The following is a 21,605-nucleotide window of genomic DNA, read 5'->3' on the forward strand; positions in this document are numbered from 1 at the left end:
GTACTTCTTGTTTAACCGGAACCAAGCTTCTGTTGGCTACATCTAATCTAAACGTTTAGCTCCATTATATGTACAAATACGTACGTTAAAAGAACAATGCACTAATTATTCCCTATAATAGTCATCAGTGGCCAAAAAATGAGGTCAAGCATTTTAAGTTCCAAAGCACATAAAGAACATCTCAAGCAATGAAACAAATGAATATAGTAGAGTGATCTAGAACCTGGTGACTCCTAAAGAGCAGAGACTAGAACGGTATGTGGCAGGAACAGGTTGGGCTTTGGGTTCTGGAATGACCCGAGTAAGTAAAAAATTATGCAAGGAATTGCAGGGAATCCACACTCTGCACAATAATAAAAAGTTTCAAGTTCCAACATTTTGGGAATTCCTCAGATAAATAACATTTACAAAGCAGCCGTCTTCTTCATAGAACAGGAGCAGTGTAATGTCCTGCAACATATAGAATTCACAGATGTCTTCTTTTAAATGGCCAGTATGGTAACCCTACCATAAAAATGCATACACTTCCAGTCTATCTTTTGTGTTGGCCCCAACATCCTTATTTTACACAACTTCACATATGCCAGACACATTCTCTAACAGAAAGCTAACAAAATGCAACAGCAGCCAGGCAGACAAACGCAGACACGGATAGAAGGTGGGATAACACACACGGAGGATAAGGCTATGCAGAAAAGCGGTGTGTGTAGAACATGAAACGGGAGCCTTGCAAAGCATAGACCGCGTCCCTCCTGCAATTTGTTGGGTAACGACACCAAGCCAGCGTTGGCCGGTTCCCTTTGGAGGTGTAGGGCGGAATTGGATGTCTTAATACGTGGAAGAACCTTGCAGATGCAGTGCAGAGCTCCCTTCATTAATGGAATTACTAAACAACCACTAAAAAGGGAGAACGTTTTAGCGGCGGGTCTTTTCACACACGTGTGTTAGTTCTACTGGTGACAAACTGCTTGGATTTGAAGGCTCCTTTCTATACAGCCCACCTCATTGGCCGCCATCTGGAGGCTCTCCTTGTTCTGGTGTTTCATTTTCTAGTAAGGAGGGAAGAGAGGACGGCAATTATCTTTCACACCTCGCCCGTACAACTGCGCAATAATACCCCCTGATATCCCTGCAGGGCTAAACGCCGTAATAGGATACTGCGTAGCTAAAGGTAAGAAGGGCAGACATCTCATCGCTCACTGCTTGTGAATACAGTTAACTTGAAGCATATCTGAGGTGTCTGTAAACCCACATACAGATAATGATGAGGATACATAAAGCTTCCGAATGCATAGAACCTGGCTGGGGCATTTAGTTGTCAGAGGTAACATTTTTAAGAGCCATGGCTACCTGACTCCCAGGATTTGTCACCTCCTGCTTTCACCGACAATGAATACAGAGTGATTAACCACTGGGTTTCCTTACACTAACGTCACATGAGATGCATACACAGCGCATCAAAAATAATCTGATCGGAAAATAAGGGGATGGATAGCTGGGGAAAACGCACCTCAATAGCTGAATAGGCTTCCCGAAACATTTCCCGGCTGCTGATGCTGCAGTAGATACAGCCCATCGTCATAAAAAGGCAGAAGGAGAAGAAGTAGCGATGGTTATAATGTCCCACGCAGTTGTTCAACCAAGCTTAGCCGAGAGTTAAAGGTTATCTCATATCAATACAAGGGTGGCACGGAATGATCTTTGTGTATATAAAACCATACCAAGCTTTACAACAAGGAACCACTGCCAGTCTGAAAAGGGGACCTCTGAGGTCTTGAAAATTCATGTGATTCTACATCTTAATCTATGCAACATTGGTCCATTAAAAGCTATTGTATATTTATCTAGACTACTGATAGAAAAAAAGAGAACCGCACATTTAAATCTGCTGGAAATTCTGATAGGATTTTTTTTAAATCCCAGCATCCCCACATGAGTAGGAAAAAACTATATTGAATACTTTATGCAGGTTCTGATTCTTACTCCTCTCCGCCTAAATTCGAACAGACAGAATAACAGGATAAATCTTTCCTGCTAAACCGATTCACGCGGAATAATGTTCTGATGTAGAACGTAACATGAGATGCCCAACACACAGCTGTCTAAGGGGGCCATCAAATGATGCATTTCTAAGGTTATTCACTTTCAAAGAGGATACGGCAGTGATGATCCATTCTCAGAACGCACCTGCGGGAAGAAGACGTGTCAGTGTGATGAATAACCATTCCCCGCATAACGGAGTCTATAGCAAGAAACATTTTCTCCTGAAACCAGCTGCAACTCATGCAAGCGACCCAGTTATCTGCATTTTTGCTATTAATATAAGTTAATGTATTTTCTAACATTTTCTGACTGAATGGATGCCTGGGAATGACAAACTTTTTAGGGTTTGTTCTTACAAATAACCCATTAATTGGAGTAAATGATTATATATTTCCGATTTGGTATTTTTATTTTAGAGCACCTACGCTAAGCCAAAACCTTGCAAACCTCAGGTACCTCCTGCTGAGTCTGCGATACAGAGCATCGCCTGTCCCTTTACTATGAACAACAGGCAAGGTCAATCACAACCAAAGAGCGGCCCCAGACTGGCCATCTGGCACACTAGGCAGCCGCCCAGTAGGGCCACATGCTAACCAATACTGCCGAAGCAGCAGCAGACCAGGTCTCCTCAGAAAAACATAATGCAGTCGCACATGTCCAGTCGGCAGCTGCTGGTCACAAAGTGCCACCAAGTCATCTCCAGTCTGGCCCTGCCAATTATTAGCGGTAGTGCTGAGAGAACCTCTGTATTAAATAAGGAGAGCTGTTTCAATAATCACAATTATTCATCCAACTGGATGATCAGTGACTTGCTACAGTAACTAGAAATTAACCAAGTAAATAGAATGCGGACCCTGAGGCTCCATGGCTTACCGGCTGCAGATGCTGCAGTGATGCGTCCGCGCAGGTTTTGGTGCAATGCATTTCCTGCAGATGGACACCGAAGGTATATCTATTTTATTCTGCGAAAAAATAAAACAAAAAGAGAAATCAGCAAGTCCTGGTTGCACCGGGGTTCCTGGGGCCTGAGGGGCACAATATCTGCGGGTACCTGGGGTGGGTATCCAGGAGGAGTAGTAATCGCCTTGTAATAGTGAAAGACGATCATTACGAGGTTCCAGTGTCCGTAGCCGACATGCCACCATATCCATGCTGTAGAATAAGTCTGCAGAATGAGAGGCAGGACGCAGATGTATACAATCAAGACGATGGAGCTCGTCAGCAGAATCACCAGAGCCACAAACACCTAGAAAAGGTAAATTGGAATTGTGTCCATTAAAATAACATGATACGGAAATCCAGCACATTTAATGTTGTAAACGACTATTATAGCTGGAATCGACTGATTTTTAAAGGAATATCTTCATACAGAGACCCTTTATCACTCCTGTGTTCCAATGGCCCTTTATCACTCCCATCACTCCTGTGTTCCAATGGCCCTTTATCACTCCCATCACTCCTGTGTTCCAATGGCCCTTTATCACTCCCATCACTCCTGTGTTCCAATGCCACGTTGTGTTCGCTAATCACAGTTTGAAGACTAATCGTTAGGAAACCCTTTATATATTTTATAAGTAATGTGATTTTCTATATTTTTTTCTTGCGTGCGTGGGACTTTTTTTTTGGGTTTTGGGGACTTTAAGGTCTTTAACACCACAGTCTTTGAATAATTATATTTTTAGTGTGCACAGTTCTATCTTTTTCTGTTTTAAGGGGAAAATAAAGTGCAGATTGTACTTACTATGCCAAACCACCGGGTCAGGTGATCCACCAACCAATAAATAGGCTCAAAGAGGGAGTCGATGACAACATCGCTGTTGGTGAAGGAGTTGTAGGACAGGGAGACAACACAAAGGCGTCCATAACGTAGGTAATCGAAGATCCGGCTTAGGAACCTACACTTCCGCCGGTGCCCAAGGCGCAAGCACCTTAAAAACATGCGCCGACAGCTTCTCATTCCCGCAGCTCATTACCTGGACATAAGAATAAGAAATAAGAACACGGCGTGCACACATCACATGACGCCTCGCCCTCTTCAACATACCTACAGCTTTGTGTGGAACATAGAATAACACAATAAAAATCTATTAATCTTCCTCTGAATCTCCGTAGCACAGGTAGCCGTTATATGAATGCGTGCATGTTGTCAAAATAAAGACGTCGTGCATTCTTACCCCGAACGAGGACAAAGGGCCAAGCGAGGTTTGGGATCTTAGAGCGGTAGTCTTGTTGAACCTCCTCTATTTACTTGAATATGTGATACAAATCTGTATGGATGTTCCAAGTTCTGTGCCTAGAATGTTTTAGCGTGCTCTGATACGACCTTAATGTGTCGAATGGGTAGAAATGAATAGAAGACTTAATGAGCCAAAGAGCTCTTATCTGCTATCAAGATAGTTTACAGAGAATTGGTTGGATCCTGTGTCAGCGTCACGTGACTACATATGGAAACTTCACCTACATCTGGAAATGTCACCTTCAGGACTTTTTTAAACCCCAAAAGACCTGAAAAACCTCATGGACATTCTTTACGGGCCACGCAATTTAAGTGGAGCGCCCCATTCATGAGCCACATGAGGAATTAAAGGTGTCCCCAATCGGTGTAAACAAACCCACAATATCCTCACCAATGGATACGGACCACCAGGAAGTCTCTACATCCCATCAGAAAATTATTTCATGTCTTTTAAGGGCCATTACACTCATAACAGATAATGTTTAATTTCTGGACAAAGTATCACCCAGACATTGTTTCTGTTTAATATTGTTTGGTGCTACAGTCTCCAGTTGGGTTCATTTACATCCCAGCAGCCTTCATGTTTAGGGAGTCAAATTCCATTGCTGTGATTGTCACATTTCTGAGACTAATCACAGCCAAGTTACGGTATTTCAAATATCTGGGAGTCTGGATAACACCCAACTATGCATAAAGAAGACTTCCCTGCCACGGCGCATGTTAATCAACCAATAAGCCAACAATACACCAATAGTCCAACCCATAAGTACAAGCCTAAATCCCAGAGAATTCTCTGTAAAGACCTAACGCGTTTCGCGCTTCCTAGCACTTAATCGTAGGAATAAAGAGATGAGACACATCATGAATGACAAGGAGCGACAGGGAACCCGCACCTTAGTGAATAGACAACCCCATAATCAAATTACCCGTGCTGTCCTCATATATCAAAGTACACGCCGTTTATAAACATTATATAGAATAGATATTCCCTACCCCCGAACTGGTGGGGACAGCAGATGTCTGCACCGTGAGCCGATACACCGGACAGACCTCTCGTACACCTCAGGACAGGTACGCTGCCGCAAGCAGAGCATTGTATATATTATACGTATACACTCTCTCTAGATTGTAAGCTTGCGAGCCGGGCTCTCTCCACCAAATGTATCGGTTTGTCTTAGTCTGTCAATTCTTGTCTTGTCATATCCCTTGAATTTATGTATTGTATTAAGCGCTGCGTAAACTGTTGGCGCTATAAAAATAAAGGATAATAATAATAATAATAATATACATACACTATATATATATATATATATATATATATATATATATATATATATATATATATATATATATATATATATATATATATATATATATAAACAAAGTATGAGATGTGTGGGTTTAAGTCTTACATTAATTATTGTATCATTGAAAATGAAGGTATTTTGTCACCGGTTTATTTATTTTAATATAATGATTAAATGGATAGAATTAGTCACAAGCTGCAGTATCACCTTTACCTGAACGCTACTAAAAGGAAATTAAGAATAGCCGCTTCCTCCGCGATATTACACACTTTTATCTCACATTCCCATCAGCGTTAACAGCTCCGGTACCGGGAGTAAATGGATTAATGAGAAATTAAAAAGCATAAAGACAGGTGGATGAGAGCTTGGAGCCCCGCGGAGCCTGTGAGGAGTACTTTACCTGCCCTTGTGCGATATCCCGTCCGAGCAGCTGTACCCCCTGCCCAAAACCATCCTACTGACCGGGGAGCCGGATATCACTCAACCCAAGCCAACAAGCGTAACCGTACAACATTTCCGCATGCGCACTGGAGGCAGACAGCGACCGGAATATACTTAGAGAAACGCGCATGCGCAGTACCCACGGAAAGGGGGCCAAACAGCGTACGCCACGGGAAACGCGCACGCGCAGCAAACAGAAGACACTAGCGGGCCGAACAAAGCATTCAGAGAATACAAAGCAGCGGGCTGAACGGTCATACCCGTGGGAAAGTCTGCTTATGGTACACGACAATACTGCCGCCATGCGGTACTCTTACATCATCAGGGGCCATTATTACTTTTTGCAGGATGAGCGACTTCACATTGTGGTCGCCGACGTGCTGTGTCCGGGTCAAGCAGTTATTGTACCCGATGCCTGCAGATCACTAAAGGGATAGGTGGCAGGAGACTCTCCGTTTAGTAAATACACCCCTGTTTCTTCTCATAGTATTGGCTTCTGCAGTACTTGATTTACCTTTAGCGACGGTGAAAATGCCCCACTGTCCAGCACTGCTGTATATAAAGGACTTATATAAATCATCTTTGTGGTTTTAAATGATTTTATTCTCTCATGTAATGTTTTTAGGTGTAGGAACAGAACAGGATTAATCTTCCATAGTCTGTACAGTCAATAGCATTCACACGGTGTTAGCAAGAGCTAAATTAAATGGACTGTTTTCTGGCAACAGGTAAAAAAAAAATACAATACTTTCTTACACATAAAACTGCACAGATGTTGAACTCTAATTAGGGCTTCAGTTTTCAGAAGCCACCACGTTAGCATGAATCAGTCTTAACTACAATATACATGCTAGATGCTGAACTTTAACAATGGATAAAATAGTGATTGATTTGAACATAGAAATGTTTTAAAAGAGAAAAAATAAACGTAAAAAACATTTTTACATCGTAACGTCGCAGGTAGGTAAGTAAAATCACTATTACATCAGTATATTAAAATAGGTTTGAACGTTTCCAAATTTTGCAGCAGTTCACAGAATATTCTGCACACCAGAGAACTTTGTTACAAAAATAGCTATCCGTCCTGTAAGGAAGAAAAAAAAATGGTAGGATTGGCGACATCATCTGAAAAAGGTTTAAAAATGTAAGCAAGACTTGGAAAGAGAAGCCACACAGTGGCTGCCGAACACTCGAATGACCCCTGGGTCAAAGCACTGCTCCTCGATGGCACGGACGCAGCTCACATTATGTCTGAAGAAACTCGGGCTGCACTCTTGCCACTTTCCGTGGCTCTTTAATGTGGGTCTTTGGGCACTGCATCTCACACCAGCTGATTGGCACCATGCTCGCGCCTGTGGAAAAATATTCAGTCATTAAAATGCACGTCAATATAAATACTGTATTTGCTTGATTAGAAGACGATCCCCCAAAATTTGAGTATTTAGGGGGAAAAGAAAGCCTGAATACAAGACTCTTATGGGAAAAATGTTTTACTAGTGAACTATTTTTCATATTTAAAAAAAGCTGATTGAGACAAATGATTTTTTTGTTTTTATTTCCTTTATTTGCCAACCTGCCCCTGTTAAGCACATCTGCCCCAAGGCTTGCCACTCTGCTCCCCAGATATGCCTTTTAACCCCCACATACCACCCTGCCCCCCTACCAATGCTTCCCCAGGCTCGTCCCCCGTACTTCAGACTCCCTGGTGTCTAGTGGGGGCAGCCAGTGGATGTCTGAGCGATGCACAGAGATAACCTCTGCTGCACGTTAGTTCTGCCAGGGCTCCTATGACTGAGCACCAGAAGGTCACGCCGGCTGCCAGGGAGGAGGGATTCACATCCTCTGCAGCGCTGCGAGGGATCCTCCTCTGTGGGTATGCACGCAGACAACCTCCGCAGCTGCTTGCACTTACGCTGGGGTTTCTATGATGGAGCACCGGAAGGTCATGTGCCGCCAGCAGCGGAGGTTCCCAAAGAGGAAGATCCAGGTCCCCTGCAGAGCTGCGGGGGATCTGGATCTTAGTCTTATAGTCAGACCACTATTTGAGGTTTGATTATAAGATGGCTCTGGAAAAACCTCCTCTTACAAATGAGGTTCATGAGCATGAATTTTTACTTCAAGAGATCCGGGATACTGTCACGTTGTGGTTTGCGATGCACAAACCACAACGTGACAGTATCCTGGATCTCTTGAAGTAAAAATTCATGCTCATGAACCTATGAGCACGTTTCCCGTAACGCATATACATACAAACACTGAAACGCACCTGCTTCACTGTGAGCGACCACCACTCCTAGCTCATTCTCTGCTGTAGTTAAAAGATAGTTGGACTGGGCATCTCCTAGAGATATCTAGTACATGTTAATTCAGTAAAACAACATACATTGTCACTTTAATAGAAAGAGGAGCGATCAGCTGTTATAAAACGTATCGTAATTCTATTACGTTTTCCTCCAGTGAAGTATTTTATTTTATTTAGAAATGGTGCCTATTCAGTCAGCCGGCAGCAAGACAGCAGCGCTTCTACTTTCAGAGACAAAAGGATACGACTTTAGCCATAATAATGTCTCCTGGCCGAAAACTTTTGTATACCTCCACCTGCAAGGAAGAATTGTACTTTGTTTAATTGTTGTAATACAAAAAACATAAGGATTTGGCATGTATTTAGATATGGATTGGCATGTAAATCACAGTAAAAAAGCAGTGAAACATTAAAGAAGCAGGTTCTCTCATTTTAAAGACTTCATTAAAAGTGCCGTCCAATTAACTGCAGCCATCTGAGGTTTTTGTAAATTATTTCATTTAACCAAAGCATGTGGAAATATGAGGCCAAAACGGCAAACTGAAGGTTTTTTCCCCAGGACTGGCGATCCCAACCTTTTACACTGTAAATGTTCCACTTGTCGTACTATAATATACTCATAACACTGCTGCTTTAATGAACTAGTAATGACCACTTAAGAAGCTGTAAAAGAAAACAAAAAAAGCAAGTGATCAGATAGCGTTTTTAAGGGTTACCTTGTCTTTTTCTGTTGCTCTTATGTCCTCTCTCCTGCAACACAAAACCGTCAACAGCACATTAAATATACATACATCTCATTTACACCATGAAGTACGGCAACACCCTTTACTGGCAGGGTGTAACCCCCCCCGAACACTACAGCATGAGCAACTGAACCTACACAACCGCATCCACACTCAATCTCCCTGCACTCCTGGGTCTGTTTTAGGTAAGACCTTATCAGAAGATTATGCAAATATGACAAAAGTCACTTGTGGTTTCTTTTATTGACGAGCGAGGAAATATTCACTGGTTAATCCAAAATGATGGCAGCATATTAAGGAAACATTAATTCAATTACTGAGTGAACACATTTTAGCCAAGGAAATATAGCAATTAACTCTATGGAGCATGGACTTACCTTATAATGCCTCTAAAGGTATTTTTCAATGGTGTTGACCCAATATACATGATCTGGACTTTAACAAACCTTGAATTTATGCTCATAACCTAATGGAACCAAAAAAAACAAATATTTACTAAAATGCATTGAAACTGGAAATCCAATATCATTAGCACCAATTGATAATCCTTCGTATGGGTTAGGCCTGATTTTATTCCCCTTGAATCAATGCAGCAAAGTTTGCTCCGCTGTCCCTGTTATGAGGGTTTGACAGTCACAGAATTTTTTTATACAACATTTCTGCTTATAAAAGTTCAGTTTATCCTACAGTAAAGTGCCCCATATTTAAACACTACAGTAATCACTTAAGCACCATGGAATGTGGAGCAAACTCTTTAAATACAAAAATGCATCAGATCGCACTATTTTGGACCATGCATTATACAGTCTTACGATTAATGATTGTTGATGAGCTCATAATAACATACGGCTGTTACACTCATCTAGCAAGATATGCAAAGAAAAACAGCTGCGACACTCGACGCGAATAGAAACTAAAGCGAACCCTGACAGATCCCTTCAGAATATCACTCCCTGGAAATATTATTATAACTTTTATTATTAAATTAGTTTTGCAGAAATGAGCCCCAACACTCTAAAGTTTATTCACTTAACAGTGAGTGAAACATTTCATAGTAAGCTCCATAAAATTTTAGCATGCCTTGCATATGCTAAATCACTAAATGTCATTAACTATGCCTTATGTAGCTACAGCTCAGCTATTCTCCCAGAAGGAGCTCGCCCAGGCTGGCTTTTCATAAGCATTAGTGACATTGATGAGTTATGCTGGAAAGCAATTTACTTCTCACCTTGCAGGTGACAATGCAGCCCACATCTGGCAGGAGGTGAGAGTCAGTGTCTCGCACCACAGAAATAACCGGCATCTGGAGAAAAAAAAAAAACGCAAGAAATTTACAAACATCCTAATAATAAATACAGGCTCCCAGCGGAGAGAATAAAATTAAGTCAAACAGCAATAGTAAAAGCAATTTCCCCACAACTGCAATTAAAGCGTCGATGGTAACATTTTCTACGTTAATTTGCTCTTAAAAAAGTTGGATATATGAAAACATAATATGAATAAACACCAAGTAAATGTTGAAAATTAGGAAGTGTTCCTCCATCTTCGTAAGCATGCTGTTTAGATCCCCCACCACCAATAAAATATACGAGAATAAGCCTCTTCTTACCAAGCCATTGTCGTTTTTTTTGACCACGTATCCGCAGAGGGAAGAGAATACATAGCCGTGTTTGCAGTACGTTCCATAGCCAGGAGCACAATCCTCAAGACTACATAGCCTTTCACCTGTTCATAAATACAAAATATAACATGTTTTCTTCTCATTGCTCCATTTCACTAATATCTGGGACTTAAAAACATTCATACAAGATAAATGTGTGACATTACACACACATCACTATTTAAAAGTTTGGGGTCGTTTAGCTGTTATCATAGAAAACAAGCATATTTCTGGCAGTAACATAATTGCAAAAGGGTTTTCTAACGATCAATTAGCCTTTTAAACTTAAACTTGGATCAGCGAACCCAACGTGCCATTGGAACACAGGAGTGATGGGAGTGATAAAAGGCCATTGAAACAGGAGTGACGGGAGTGATAAAGGGCCTCTGTACACCTATGAAAACACCTATAAAATCTGCCGTTTCCAGCTACAATAGTCATTTACAACATTAACTCCATCTGTGCTGGGTTTCGCATCAATCTCATGTGATTTTAATGGACATAAATGTGCTTTTCTTTCAAAAACAAGGACATATCTAAAGGGACCTCAAACTTTTACTGGTGGACATTACTGGTATTCTCACTTGAAATCGTATTTTTATTATTATTGAAATTTATTTTTTGTAAGCAGGGTTAGACACAAATGAAGTAGCTTCAAAGTAATTTCATATGTTTCATATGTTAGGACTCGGCTGCTTGAAATATAAATATGGATACAAAAATACAGCAATCAGTTCTAATAGAAGTCATGACAGGCTTCACAATGGTCTTTGTGAAAAAGGAATTTCTGGTCCATAAATGGTTAATTGGAAAGGGGATCTCATTAACGTTTCAAAAAGTTAAGATACACAAAAAAAGGCTTCACATAACGCACTCAAATCCTTGGAGATGGGGGAAGACATTTCATGTTACACAGCACACTTGGCGAGTATGGAGTGCCGTGAGGTCGGTATCCTCTGCATTCCCGCGACTAGCCGTTATCTCTCGTATAGCTTTATGTTTATATAAACGCCTCTTCGAATAACCCTCACAAGCGACAATAAAACCACAACACTGTCTTACTTACCGGGCACACAGCACTTCACGGGAGCCATGCCACTCGCTTAAGACTGAAGAACCAGCAAGCCCCAGTCTGATTGGCTATTGCCTAGTGACGTCCCTAAACGTCTCGCAAAGGACGCAGCGTCGAGGATTTAGCCAATCATAAAAAAGAAGCAAGCACCGGCCATATTTGTTTTGGGAATACCATCTCGCTATTAATAAAGTTTTTTTTTAGTCAATAGTTAAGTAGCAAAGTGCCAGCTCTCGTGGTAAAGGGGCTGTCAGGGCAGGATTGATGTTCTGTACTGACTGGTGCAGCATAAGAGCGCCACCATATTCCGTAGCGCATTACAAACATCATCCCTCTTGTCACACATTGTTAACACATTGTTTCTTTTGGACAGCTGTTTACTCAATGTGTAAATCCAGCCCTTATAAAATGAATTAAAGGAACACTCCAGCCATCATATGTACATTAATATATATAACAGCTGAGGTCCTTTTAAATTCACGTGATTTCCTTCTTGCAGGTGGAATTATGCAGAATCTCCGTATATGCTCTTTGCTCATTTCCGCATCAAGCCTTGCATAGGATGTGTTCAGCAGTAGAAGCGATTCTCCTAGAATGTCAGTGGTCTTCAGCTCTAATTTCAATGGGAGCGATTTCCTGCCTCTGATTGGCTGCTTCAAGCAGATCCCCAAGGTGAGAATCCTCAGAAGGGTCGGGAAGCTGCAGATCCAGCTTTTCCTTAAGACGAGTATTTTTTTTATTAACTTTGAAAAAATTTTACTATACACTTTTTGTTTAGGGTGTTCCCCCGGAGTGCCCCGTAAAATCATTAGTGGCATCGCCAGTATCATAGTTACCCCTGAGCAGCCCCTATTACCCCACATACCAATGCATTCAATTGATGATACCGTCTGCACCAGACACATTTTCCTTGATAACAAGCATTTGTTAAGTACCATTGGATGGATATATTAGATTTCAAAGCATCAGTTGAACAAAGAGGGAGCAGCCGGTCAGAACAGGGCCCCAAGGCTTCTTAGCATATTAAAGGAGCCCTTTCATATTGTCCCTAATCTCATGTTAATGACACCTGTAATTTTTATTGACTGTACGTGTGGTATTAGAACTCAAGCCTTCACAATACCCAAGATGCTCTAAGGTGCAACTAGCTAATTTTTGCAATCGAATATTTAGATCCAAAACATGATACATACATGGACAGGAGCCCCGGAACCCAGCTTGCAGGGGGGGCCCTAGGATTTTGTGTTATGTCACTGGTGAGCAGCTTCCAAACTTGATCTTCCTTGGATCTTTCCCAATGGAGCTCAGTGAGGAGTCATGTCAAAAACCAAGGGAAGCCCATTATACATTTTCTACTAAACAACTAGCTATAGAAGAGATAAAATATTTCATATCCCAATCCTGGCGATACATTACACAGGAGAAACGAGCCAGGGTTGGATAAAACGCTCACTCGAACCTGCTCCTGATTGCTTGATGGATAGATCACCTTTTGTTTCCCTGCTTGGGTTTCTAGAATCGAACTATTCAGAACCGCCACAGGGTTCCAATTGCCATGGTTAGACCCGCAAAGGCTTAATGGGTTCTGTCAATGCAATACATTTCACATCTTTACCCAATAAACCTCCACATATTGTTTCCTTCATAATATTTATAGACACTTGTTGCGTATTTTATAGTTACATAACTTACTTTCCTGTTGGAGTACAGAATTGCGCACACAACCACGTTTATTGCACATCACTCCTTTATTGAAATGATTTGAAAAAAATGACATCTCTATGGTGGAAATACTACAGTAAACATGTGCAAAGACCCCGCTGTGTCCATGCCGAGGAGCACCGATGCCATCGCCACAAGACACAAGGAGAGGAAATCTGCATCCAAAACGGATCCAACATATCGGACTGGAAAAGGATATCATGCTTGGTAGGAATTCTAAAATACAGATTGTGTAGCAACAGTAATCATCCCAATATCAATATATTGACCATCGCCCATCAGGTTTTTAGGAACGTTATTGGGAGAACGGTGACAAGCTAGCACAAGGTTAGAAATCCTGAAGATTTAAAACAGCGCTGATCAAAAAATAAGCTGCCATCAAGAGAGCATGAAACTATATAGATTGTGTGGTTTTTTTTGTTTTTTTAAATATGGCTTTTTGAAAAGTATTTGGAATAAAACAATTTGCGTTTACATTTTCTGTATCCCAGCAATATGCCATTTCCAAACAGTTGCTCATTTTTGCCAGCCTTGTTAACGTGACACAATGTAGAATTGTTGGGAAGGCAGGGATGGTGAAGTTTATATACATGCTCGCACCATCCAACGTAAAAAGTACAAAAGTTATTCTAATCTCAAAAAAAACAAACAAAAAAAAAACCTTAAAAACGGCCGTTCTGTTAACATCATAACACAATATATATGGGTTTGTTACGCTCTCTTGATTCATATCAATTTTGTTTTTTGTAACCAAGCCACTACAGTAGGCTTTAAAGCTCAGATCACCCAAAGAATAATCGGTTCATACAAGTGAAAACATGGACTACGTAGAACACAATTTTGCAGATATAAGCATGATGTGACTTGCACATCACGCGGATAACATAGGGTTCTGACGTGCATTTTCAGTGGAAAAAAAATTACAGTACCATGAAAAACCAAAATTATAAAATGTAAAAACCAAACAAAAATGTGCCCTTTATTAACATCAAACCAATACAATTAACCGTTGTAAATTTGGTCCACGCACAGGATAGGAAAAACCCTCATCGGCGGTATACTGCACTTAAATCTAATTGAGTGACAATGATATACATATCAAGATACTAGACTTCAAATCTACCGCGTCCCACAATGCAGTGAACAGAAAAAGGGTTAAAACATTAAATGGATGGCGTGTTCCCTGGGTGAGCTCTCACGTGCAGCTGTATTTCAGAATCCCTAAATGTGAAGTATCTGGGGACAGTAAACTAAGGGATGGCGGCTGCCTCCATTCTATGAATGAAGATTTATTTCTTGGCTTTGCCTTGGGCAGCGACAGCTTCCATGGCCTTCCGCACCGTCTCCTCGTCCCCCAGGAACTGCATTGGTTTGATGGGCTTCAGGTTCTTGTCCAACTCGTAAACGATAGGGATACCAGTAGGCAAGTTCAGCTCCATGATCGCTTCTTCCGACATACCTGCGTAAAGTTTCACAAAGAGGTTTACATTGTATGCATCCCCTCTAACATGTGGCTGAAATAAACCCTCTACGTGTCAGAGTGGTTTCATGTCTCATCCCTTATGTAGTTAAATATTTATATAGTGTATTTTGCATTTACCAGTCTCATTACCAATATCTGATTCTTCCTATTAAGCCTTTTTAACAGAAATGAAGTAACAGAACGCATTTATTGTGCCCAACTCATTTCATCTCTTGACTTAGGGTCTTTAGATTGGCTGCAAAATTAACACCTGTACTATAAGCAAATAATTATATAATGCCAGAAAAGGACAAAATCTTCTTAAATCAATATACTTTGCAGTAATGCCCTAAAGTTTTGTTCCGTACTTCACTTAAGTGGCCTTTATGAATGATGTCATTTCGTCCCATGAATGTCCCCAAAATGTCCCATGAACTAACTATACATTGTATGTAAGATGGTCAGAAACACACAGACAACATTCTTCCATATAGCATGTGAGCCAGCTTCGGATCCAGGTCTTTCACCGTATTCGTTGTACGTGGGAAGCATACATTGCAGTTTGTATGTGTGCATAAAGCTGAAGAAATCTTAGATAAACATCTCTCTCCAGTATGACTTACTCAGCCGTATGTTACAGGACTAGACGCTTCAGAAAAAACAGCCAAGCATTTTATGGATTTGGATAAAACAACTATCCCAAATACTCTCAACAAGGGGTTTTTAAACAATACGGTACATTTAATAGAATTGGCACACAGGGTTCTTCTCTGCATGGCCGCTGTAATCACATACCTTCAAGGTGCTTAACAATTCCTCTAAGACTGTTGCCATGCGCTGCGATGAGAACCCTCTTCCCCTGCTTGATCTGTGGGACAATTTCATCATTCCAGAAGGGCAGAGCTCTGGCAATGGTGTCCTTCAGGCTCTCACAGCTTGGGAGCTGGTCTTCGGTCAAATCGCCATAGCGACGGTCCTGGGGAAAATAACATAGAAAACACAATTTGACAGCAGATAATAACCATTTGGCCCATCTACTCTGGTCTTAGGAGCCACTTAGGAGCCATTTGGCTATGCCATGCATCTTTAAATGTCCTTACTGTATTAACCTCTACCACGTCTACTGGGAGAATCCACTTATCTACTAACTCCCCACCAACTTCTAGGTCCCCAGAACCTAGCAGCAACATGAACACACCAGGAGTCATATTTTATTGGTTCAAAGAAACCTTTCAAATCTGTTGGAATAGCCAAAAGATATAAAACAAGAACGTCAAGAGTAGAGCTGAAACAACGAATCGATAAAATCGATAATAATCGATAACGGAAATCATCGATAACGATTTCCGTTATCGATTAATCGAGTGATCAATTCGTTGTTGGAGCACTCGGCTCCTTTTACTTACCTCCGCGAGCGTTCCCCGCTTCTGCTACATGCTCTGCCGTCTCCGCCTTCTAGCTACGTGACGGATGTGACGCGTTCCGGAGGTAAGTATTCTGCACAGATCGCACAGAGCGAATCGCTCTGTGCGAATGGAGCCACTCGCACAGAGCGATTCGCACAGAGCGGTTCGCTCTGGGCGAGTGGCTCCATTCGCACAGAGCGATTCGCTCTGTGCGAGTGGCTCCATTCGCACAGAGCGGTTCGCTCTGTGCGAGTGGCTCCATTCGCACAGAGCGGTTCGCTCTGTGCGAGTGGCTCCATTCGCACAGAGCGGTTCGCTCTGTGCGAGTGGCTCCATTCGCACAGAGCGGTTCGCTCTGTGCGAGTGGCTCCATTCGCACAGAGCGGTTCGCTCTGTGCGAGTGGCTCCATTCGCACAGAGCGGTTCGCTCTGTGCGAGTGGCTCCATTCGCACAGAGCGGTTCGCTCTGTGCGAGTGGCTCCATTCGCACAGAGCGGTTCGCTCTGTGCGAGTGGCTCCATTCGCACAGAGCGGTTCGTGAGTGTGGGTGCAGGGCAGAGTGGGGGTGGGGGTGCAGGGCAGAGTGGGGGTGGGGGGTGCAGGGCAGGAGACTGGGTGCAGGGCAGAGTGGGGGTGGGGATGCAGGGTGTGAGTGTGGGTGCAGAGCAGAGTGGGAGACTGGGTGCAGGGCAGAGTGGGGGTGGGGATGCAGGGCAGGGTGTGAGTGTGGGTGCAGGGCAGAGTGGGTGCAGGGCAGAGTGTGAGTGTGGGGGCAGGGCAGAATGTGGGGGCAGGGCTGGGTGCAGGGCAGAGTTAGAGACTGGGTGCAGGGGCACAGTGCAAAGTGCTGGGTGCAAAGTGCCAGTGCTGGGTGCAAAGTGCCAGGGCTGGGTGCAAAGTGCAAAGTGCTGGTGCAAAGTGCTGAATGCTGGGTGCAAAGTGCTGGATGCAAAGTGCCAGGGCTGGGGCAAAGTGCTGGGTGCAAAGTGCTGGGTGCAAAGTGCCAGGGCTGGGTGCAAAGTGCTGGGTGCAAAGTGCTGGGTGCAAAGTGCTGGGTGCAAAGTGCAAAGTGCTGGGGCAAAGTTTCTTGAACAGTAATAGTCCACCTCTTTTCAGAATGTTTGGGGTTATTTTGTTTCATAAATATTGTGTTTGGGTTCTTGTACTTTGAAAATATTGTTTTTTATTACATCATAACAAAATAAGAATGTTAATGTAAATTTTAAGTTGTTTTTTAACATCCAGTTCATTAAATTCTTTTAAATAAACGAAAAATTTGCATATTGTTTTTTTTATCCGATTAATCGATTAATCGAAAAAATAATCGGCCGATTAATCGATTATTAAAATAATCGTTAGTTGCAGCCCTAGTCAAGAGTCAGATGTACCTTGCTGATGATGCTGTAATAAGGATGATCTGGATCCATGGAAGGAGGAGGAATGTCAAAGGATCGTCTCCAGATCTTGACCTGCTCCTCTCCATGTTTAGCCGCCGTCTCTGCTTTGTTGAGACCCGTCAGGCCACCATAATGCCTCTCGTTCAGACGCCATGTCCTTACAACAGGCAGCCACATCTGGTCAATGCCCTCTAAAGCCAGCCATAAAGTGCGGATTGCCCTCTTGAGCACGGATGTATAGCATATATCAAATTCATAGCCAGCCTCTGGAAAACAGTGAAAGTGATAATTCGTAAGACATTGTACAGACTGACTTTGGGATACCGCAGACGTCCACATTATCTCCACGGCCCTGCTGTGTTCAAGAAACAAGTGCGGCCACCACGAGGAACTGCCTAGCGCTTAAGACTTTTTATCATAATTTCCTCTACTGACGGAATTTCAAACAGAAAAAAAAACACGATAAATATTGTGAAACCGAGTAAAGAAAAAAACAAAAGGAAATAGCATCTATAGTGTATGTCTTCGGCCTGGATATATATTGCATTAGATTCCTTTGTTGGTCAAAGGGCTGAAAACAAGCCAAGGTTCAAATGTCTCCAGCTACATTTCACAATCGCATGCCGGTCTCTCTAACAAGAGGACAAAACTGTGGCTCATCAGCCAACGGAGTCAGCATAGGGCCAGCCGAGCGAGCCTAACAAATCCTGGATCGCTTGGGACTGCCGTAGAAGAGCGTCTACGAAGCTACTACCTTTAACACAGAATGCAGACCCATCACAGAACAAGTCGGGTCCCTTTTTCAAGGACAACTTCAATGAAATGTCCATTTCTGCCTTGAAGCAATACTGCTGTATAAGTCAAGGGAGCGAAACAAGGATAGGCGGATTGTGGCAAGCACAGAAACTACTAGGAAGCCATCAAATATTTTACTGACTATAAACCTCTGACTATAAAGATCCACTCACACCCACACAGATCCCAGAATGACAGAAGGGAACTCTGATTTACAGAAGGCCTTCGCAGGCGTCCACGTCCTACAACAAAATCAATACTTTTACAGATCTACCCTCCTGTGAAATCAAACGCCACAAACTAAGGTACTTGGTTAATATACCGATACCTTTTTAGTCACGGGGTTCCGAGTCATATAACCCACATATTCACATTTTAATACGGCCCACATCCGGGACGATAGTCCCTGCCGGTTACTTGGTTGTAGCCGATCAGCAGTTGCCAATATTGAAGCTTTAGGTTTGGTTTAATAGAGAGTTCACATTTTATCGCGTTGCCCAACGGCCGTTACTCCATGGAGGATGGGTCTTCTCACCGCGTGTGAGTAACGCAAGGGTTTGAGATGCTGTAACTGAATGAAACGTGTTACAGAGAGTGATTCATTCCTCACGCAGACGGCTCACCAACTAGAATGATCAACGCGGAGGAGAAGCTGCCTGAATCATTTCCTCCACGAGAACTCAGAAGAACGACATTCGCTCTGACAACTGGCCCCCTATATCTTCTAGTTATAGTCCTCTCCATTCTCCTTTATGGCAGATCAGAATAAATACTAGTTAATATAATTCTAACCGATTCCAGGGCTACGCATTACTGAAAATTCAATAAACGGCAGCAATTTTGAGTTATGATTTTTACACCTAGGTGGGCGAGCTGGTAGGTCGACGCGAATCAGTCCCACATCTTACACTCTAGACGAAGGTTAAATTTATTTAATGGCTACATGTAGAAGCTTCTATAAACAGCTTGCCCACCGCAGACATCTTACACAATAAAAGCCTCTTTGTATAAAAGATGCTTTTTAAAAGGGACATCGGAATGCGACAGACACGCCGCTTAATTTTATTAAAAAAAAGTCTTATATCACCAAGAAATCCATGATTTACTGGAATTATTATAGCTTGTTGAATATAAGGCTTGCTTAATTCAGTATGAGCACATAACACCCCCCCATCTCCTATATATACACACACACACACACACACACACACACCTATATAGCACTACCATTACTGCATTGCAGCTCCACCCATTACAGAGCGCTGCTGATTTATATATTAATTATACTTCCTTACAAATCATAAGAGTGTGTGAGGCTACAACAACTGATAGTCTCTGCCACTCCTATCAAACTCAGCTGCTCAAGCTGCTAAAGGCATATTAACGACAGCTTCAGATTACTGAGAACTACAACGCTCATCGTGGTTGAGCATGATGTGCATTTCAATCCACTGGAAGTGGAGGGGTTAATTCCCTCCCAGATGACACCCAAGGTCAGCTCACCTCGGGGGGCCCCGGGGCCCAGATATTTGACGCAGGAAGGTGCTGCCCAAGTTACACCCAGTATTCGCCCTTGAATGTTACCTTTCAGCGCCTGCCCTCCTCGCTCTGCCTCTTGCTGACCGGTGGGGCTGAGATCTGCGTCAAACCAGCCGCAGAAGCGATTCTCTTGGTTCCAGGTGCTCTCTCCGTGACGGATAAGGACTAGCTTGTAAGCGGCCATAACTTCTCTTCTCACCGGCTGTCACCTGCAGAATGGGTATGAAGAGCTGGCGCATGCGCCACTCAACCTACTGAGGAGGGTGGGACATGGTGGGTTAGATGCTATTGCGCATGCGCCTTTCTTAGGACTGCATTGGATCTGACCCGATTACCTCATTGCAGGAGAATCGCTTTCAGCCATAACTAAAGCGGGAAGGTGTTTCAGTGAATCTCTCCACCAGTACAGATTAGGGAATGCTGCGGGTTATGTACAAAAAGTGATTCTGGTGCAAAATTCTCAAAGTGGTCTCACCATAGGGGATAATGGAGTGGCGCTGCAAAGTGGGCCAGTCATTTGGTTGCTATGGTGATGGAAATCTCACCTTACACGAATAATTTTGTAAAATTGCGAGCAGCGCCCTCTTTTCTTAATGTATTGGTTTGTCTTAGTCCAGTTTTGTCTGACTCCTTGAATGTATGGACTGTAAAAAGGGTTTCGTAGATTGTTGGCACTATATAAATAAAAGTTAATAATAATAGGAATAATAATAATTTTTAAGCTCCATTATGTTCTGCATTACTGTATAACTATCGCCTATGGAGCTCATTTTACTCTTATACGTCAAACATTGTTGTATTCTGTGAAGGAAATGAAGACAGATTAGGATCTGAAAGGGGAAATGTCCCACCAAATGAAGGTGACTAGGAATGTATGTGTTTAAGAAGCATTACCCTTTTTAAAGATGGTGGTACTGGGATTCCCCAGTAACCCCCCCTCACCCTCCCTTCGCTCCCTATGGGCACGTGCAGCACGTAGCAGGACGAGGGCGACGTGACCTTCAGCTCCGGATCCTGAAATGATGCACAAGGCTGTCACCAGAAACACTTGGCATCTTCTCCCGCTGCTGCTTTTTACAGCTGTTTTGGAAAGCATTTGGCAATGCCGGGCAAATTACAATTTCTGAAAAATTGTAGCCTTTTTTGGGGTACAGTGATGGCCAATTGTAGGAGTGTGCCCATCGCAACACATTTTTTTTAAATTTACAATTGTTTATTCACTAATAAAGCTCCGGAAACAATACATACAAATAATTATACTCAATTTATTATATGAGTTATTGTTTACCATTACAGTTACTGTATAAAAAAATAAGTTAAAAACATAAATAAGATATAAAACAAATATCTAAGAAAATATGTTCATTTTCATTGGCAATTCCCGTGGTTTGGTGCTACTGTTCGTGATGAAGGTGGTTGCATGGCATAGCTTTACTGGTACCAGTTGCTATTGTAATGGGGAGTCAGCAAAAAAGAAAAC

General features: G+C 42.4%; 3 protein-coding genes across 6 annotated transcripts in view; all 3 read right to left on the reverse strand.

Moving 5' to 3' along the window:
- Positions 1–6,445, reverse strand: part of ZDHHC16 (zinc finger DHHC-type palmitoyltransferase 16) — a 9,641-nt gene extending 3,196 nt beyond the window's left edge. For 2 of the 4 annotated variants that reach the window (XM_053451230.1, XM_053451233.1), the window contains exons 1-7: positions 5,987–6,119; positions 3,785–4,016; positions 3,095–3,289; positions 2,917–3,005; positions 2,159–2,187; positions 1,511–1,644; positions 1,002–1,049 (exon numbers count right to left, since the gene is read on the reverse strand). In XM_053451230.1, coding sequence (XP_053307205.1) covers positions 1,002–1,049; positions 1,511–1,644; positions 2,159–2,187; positions 2,917–3,005; positions 3,095–3,289; positions 3,785–4,000 — 711 coding nt within the window. In that variant the 5' untranslated portion in view covers positions 4,001–4,016; positions 5,987–6,119. Of the gene's footprint in view, positions 1–1,001; positions 1,050–1,510; positions 1,645–2,158; positions 2,188–2,916; positions 3,006–3,094; positions 3,290–3,784; positions 4,017–5,986; positions 6,120–6,344 lie in introns of those variants that run through there. The other 2 variants (XM_053451231.1, XM_053451232.1) reach the window with 2 other exon arrangements.
- Positions 6,446–7,122: 677 nt separating this feature from the next.
- Positions 7,123–11,865, reverse strand: EXOSC1 (exosome component 1). The gene is made up of 8 exons (XM_053451237.1): positions 11,799–11,865; positions 10,682–10,797; positions 10,301–10,375; positions 9,450–9,538; positions 9,046–9,079; positions 8,575–8,625; positions 8,294–8,378; positions 7,123–7,379 (listed from the first exon to the last, which is right to left on the reverse strand). Exons 1-8 carry the CDS (start codon positions 11,824–11,826, stop codon positions 7,273–7,275), a joined length of 585 nt encoding a protein of 194 aa, XP_053307212.1. The 5' UTR covers positions 11,827–11,865; the 3' UTR covers positions 7,123–7,272.
- A 1,668-nt stretch (positions 11,866–13,533) lies between these two features.
- On the reverse strand, positions 13,534–20,360 carry PGAM1 (phosphoglycerate mutase 1). Its single transcript, XM_053450080.1, has 4 exons — positions 20,171–20,360; positions 17,783–18,057; positions 15,784–15,964; positions 13,534–14,985 (listed from the first exon to the last, which is right to left on the reverse strand). The coding sequence occupies exons 1-4, from the start codon at positions 20,307–20,309 to the stop codon at positions 14,816–14,818; spliced, it is 765 nt and encodes a 254-aa protein (XP_053306055.1). The 5' UTR covers positions 20,310–20,360; the 3' UTR covers positions 13,534–14,815.
- Positions 20,361–21,605: the final 1,245 nt, after the last annotated feature.

The sequence above is a fragment of the Spea bombifrons genome, chromosome 11 (assembly GCF_027358695.1).
Source record: "Spea bombifrons isolate aSpeBom1 chromosome 11, aSpeBom1.2.pri, whole genome shotgun sequence".
NCBI classification, from domain to species: domain Eukaryota; kingdom Metazoa; phylum Chordata; class Amphibia; order Anura; family Pelobatidae; genus Spea; species Spea bombifrons.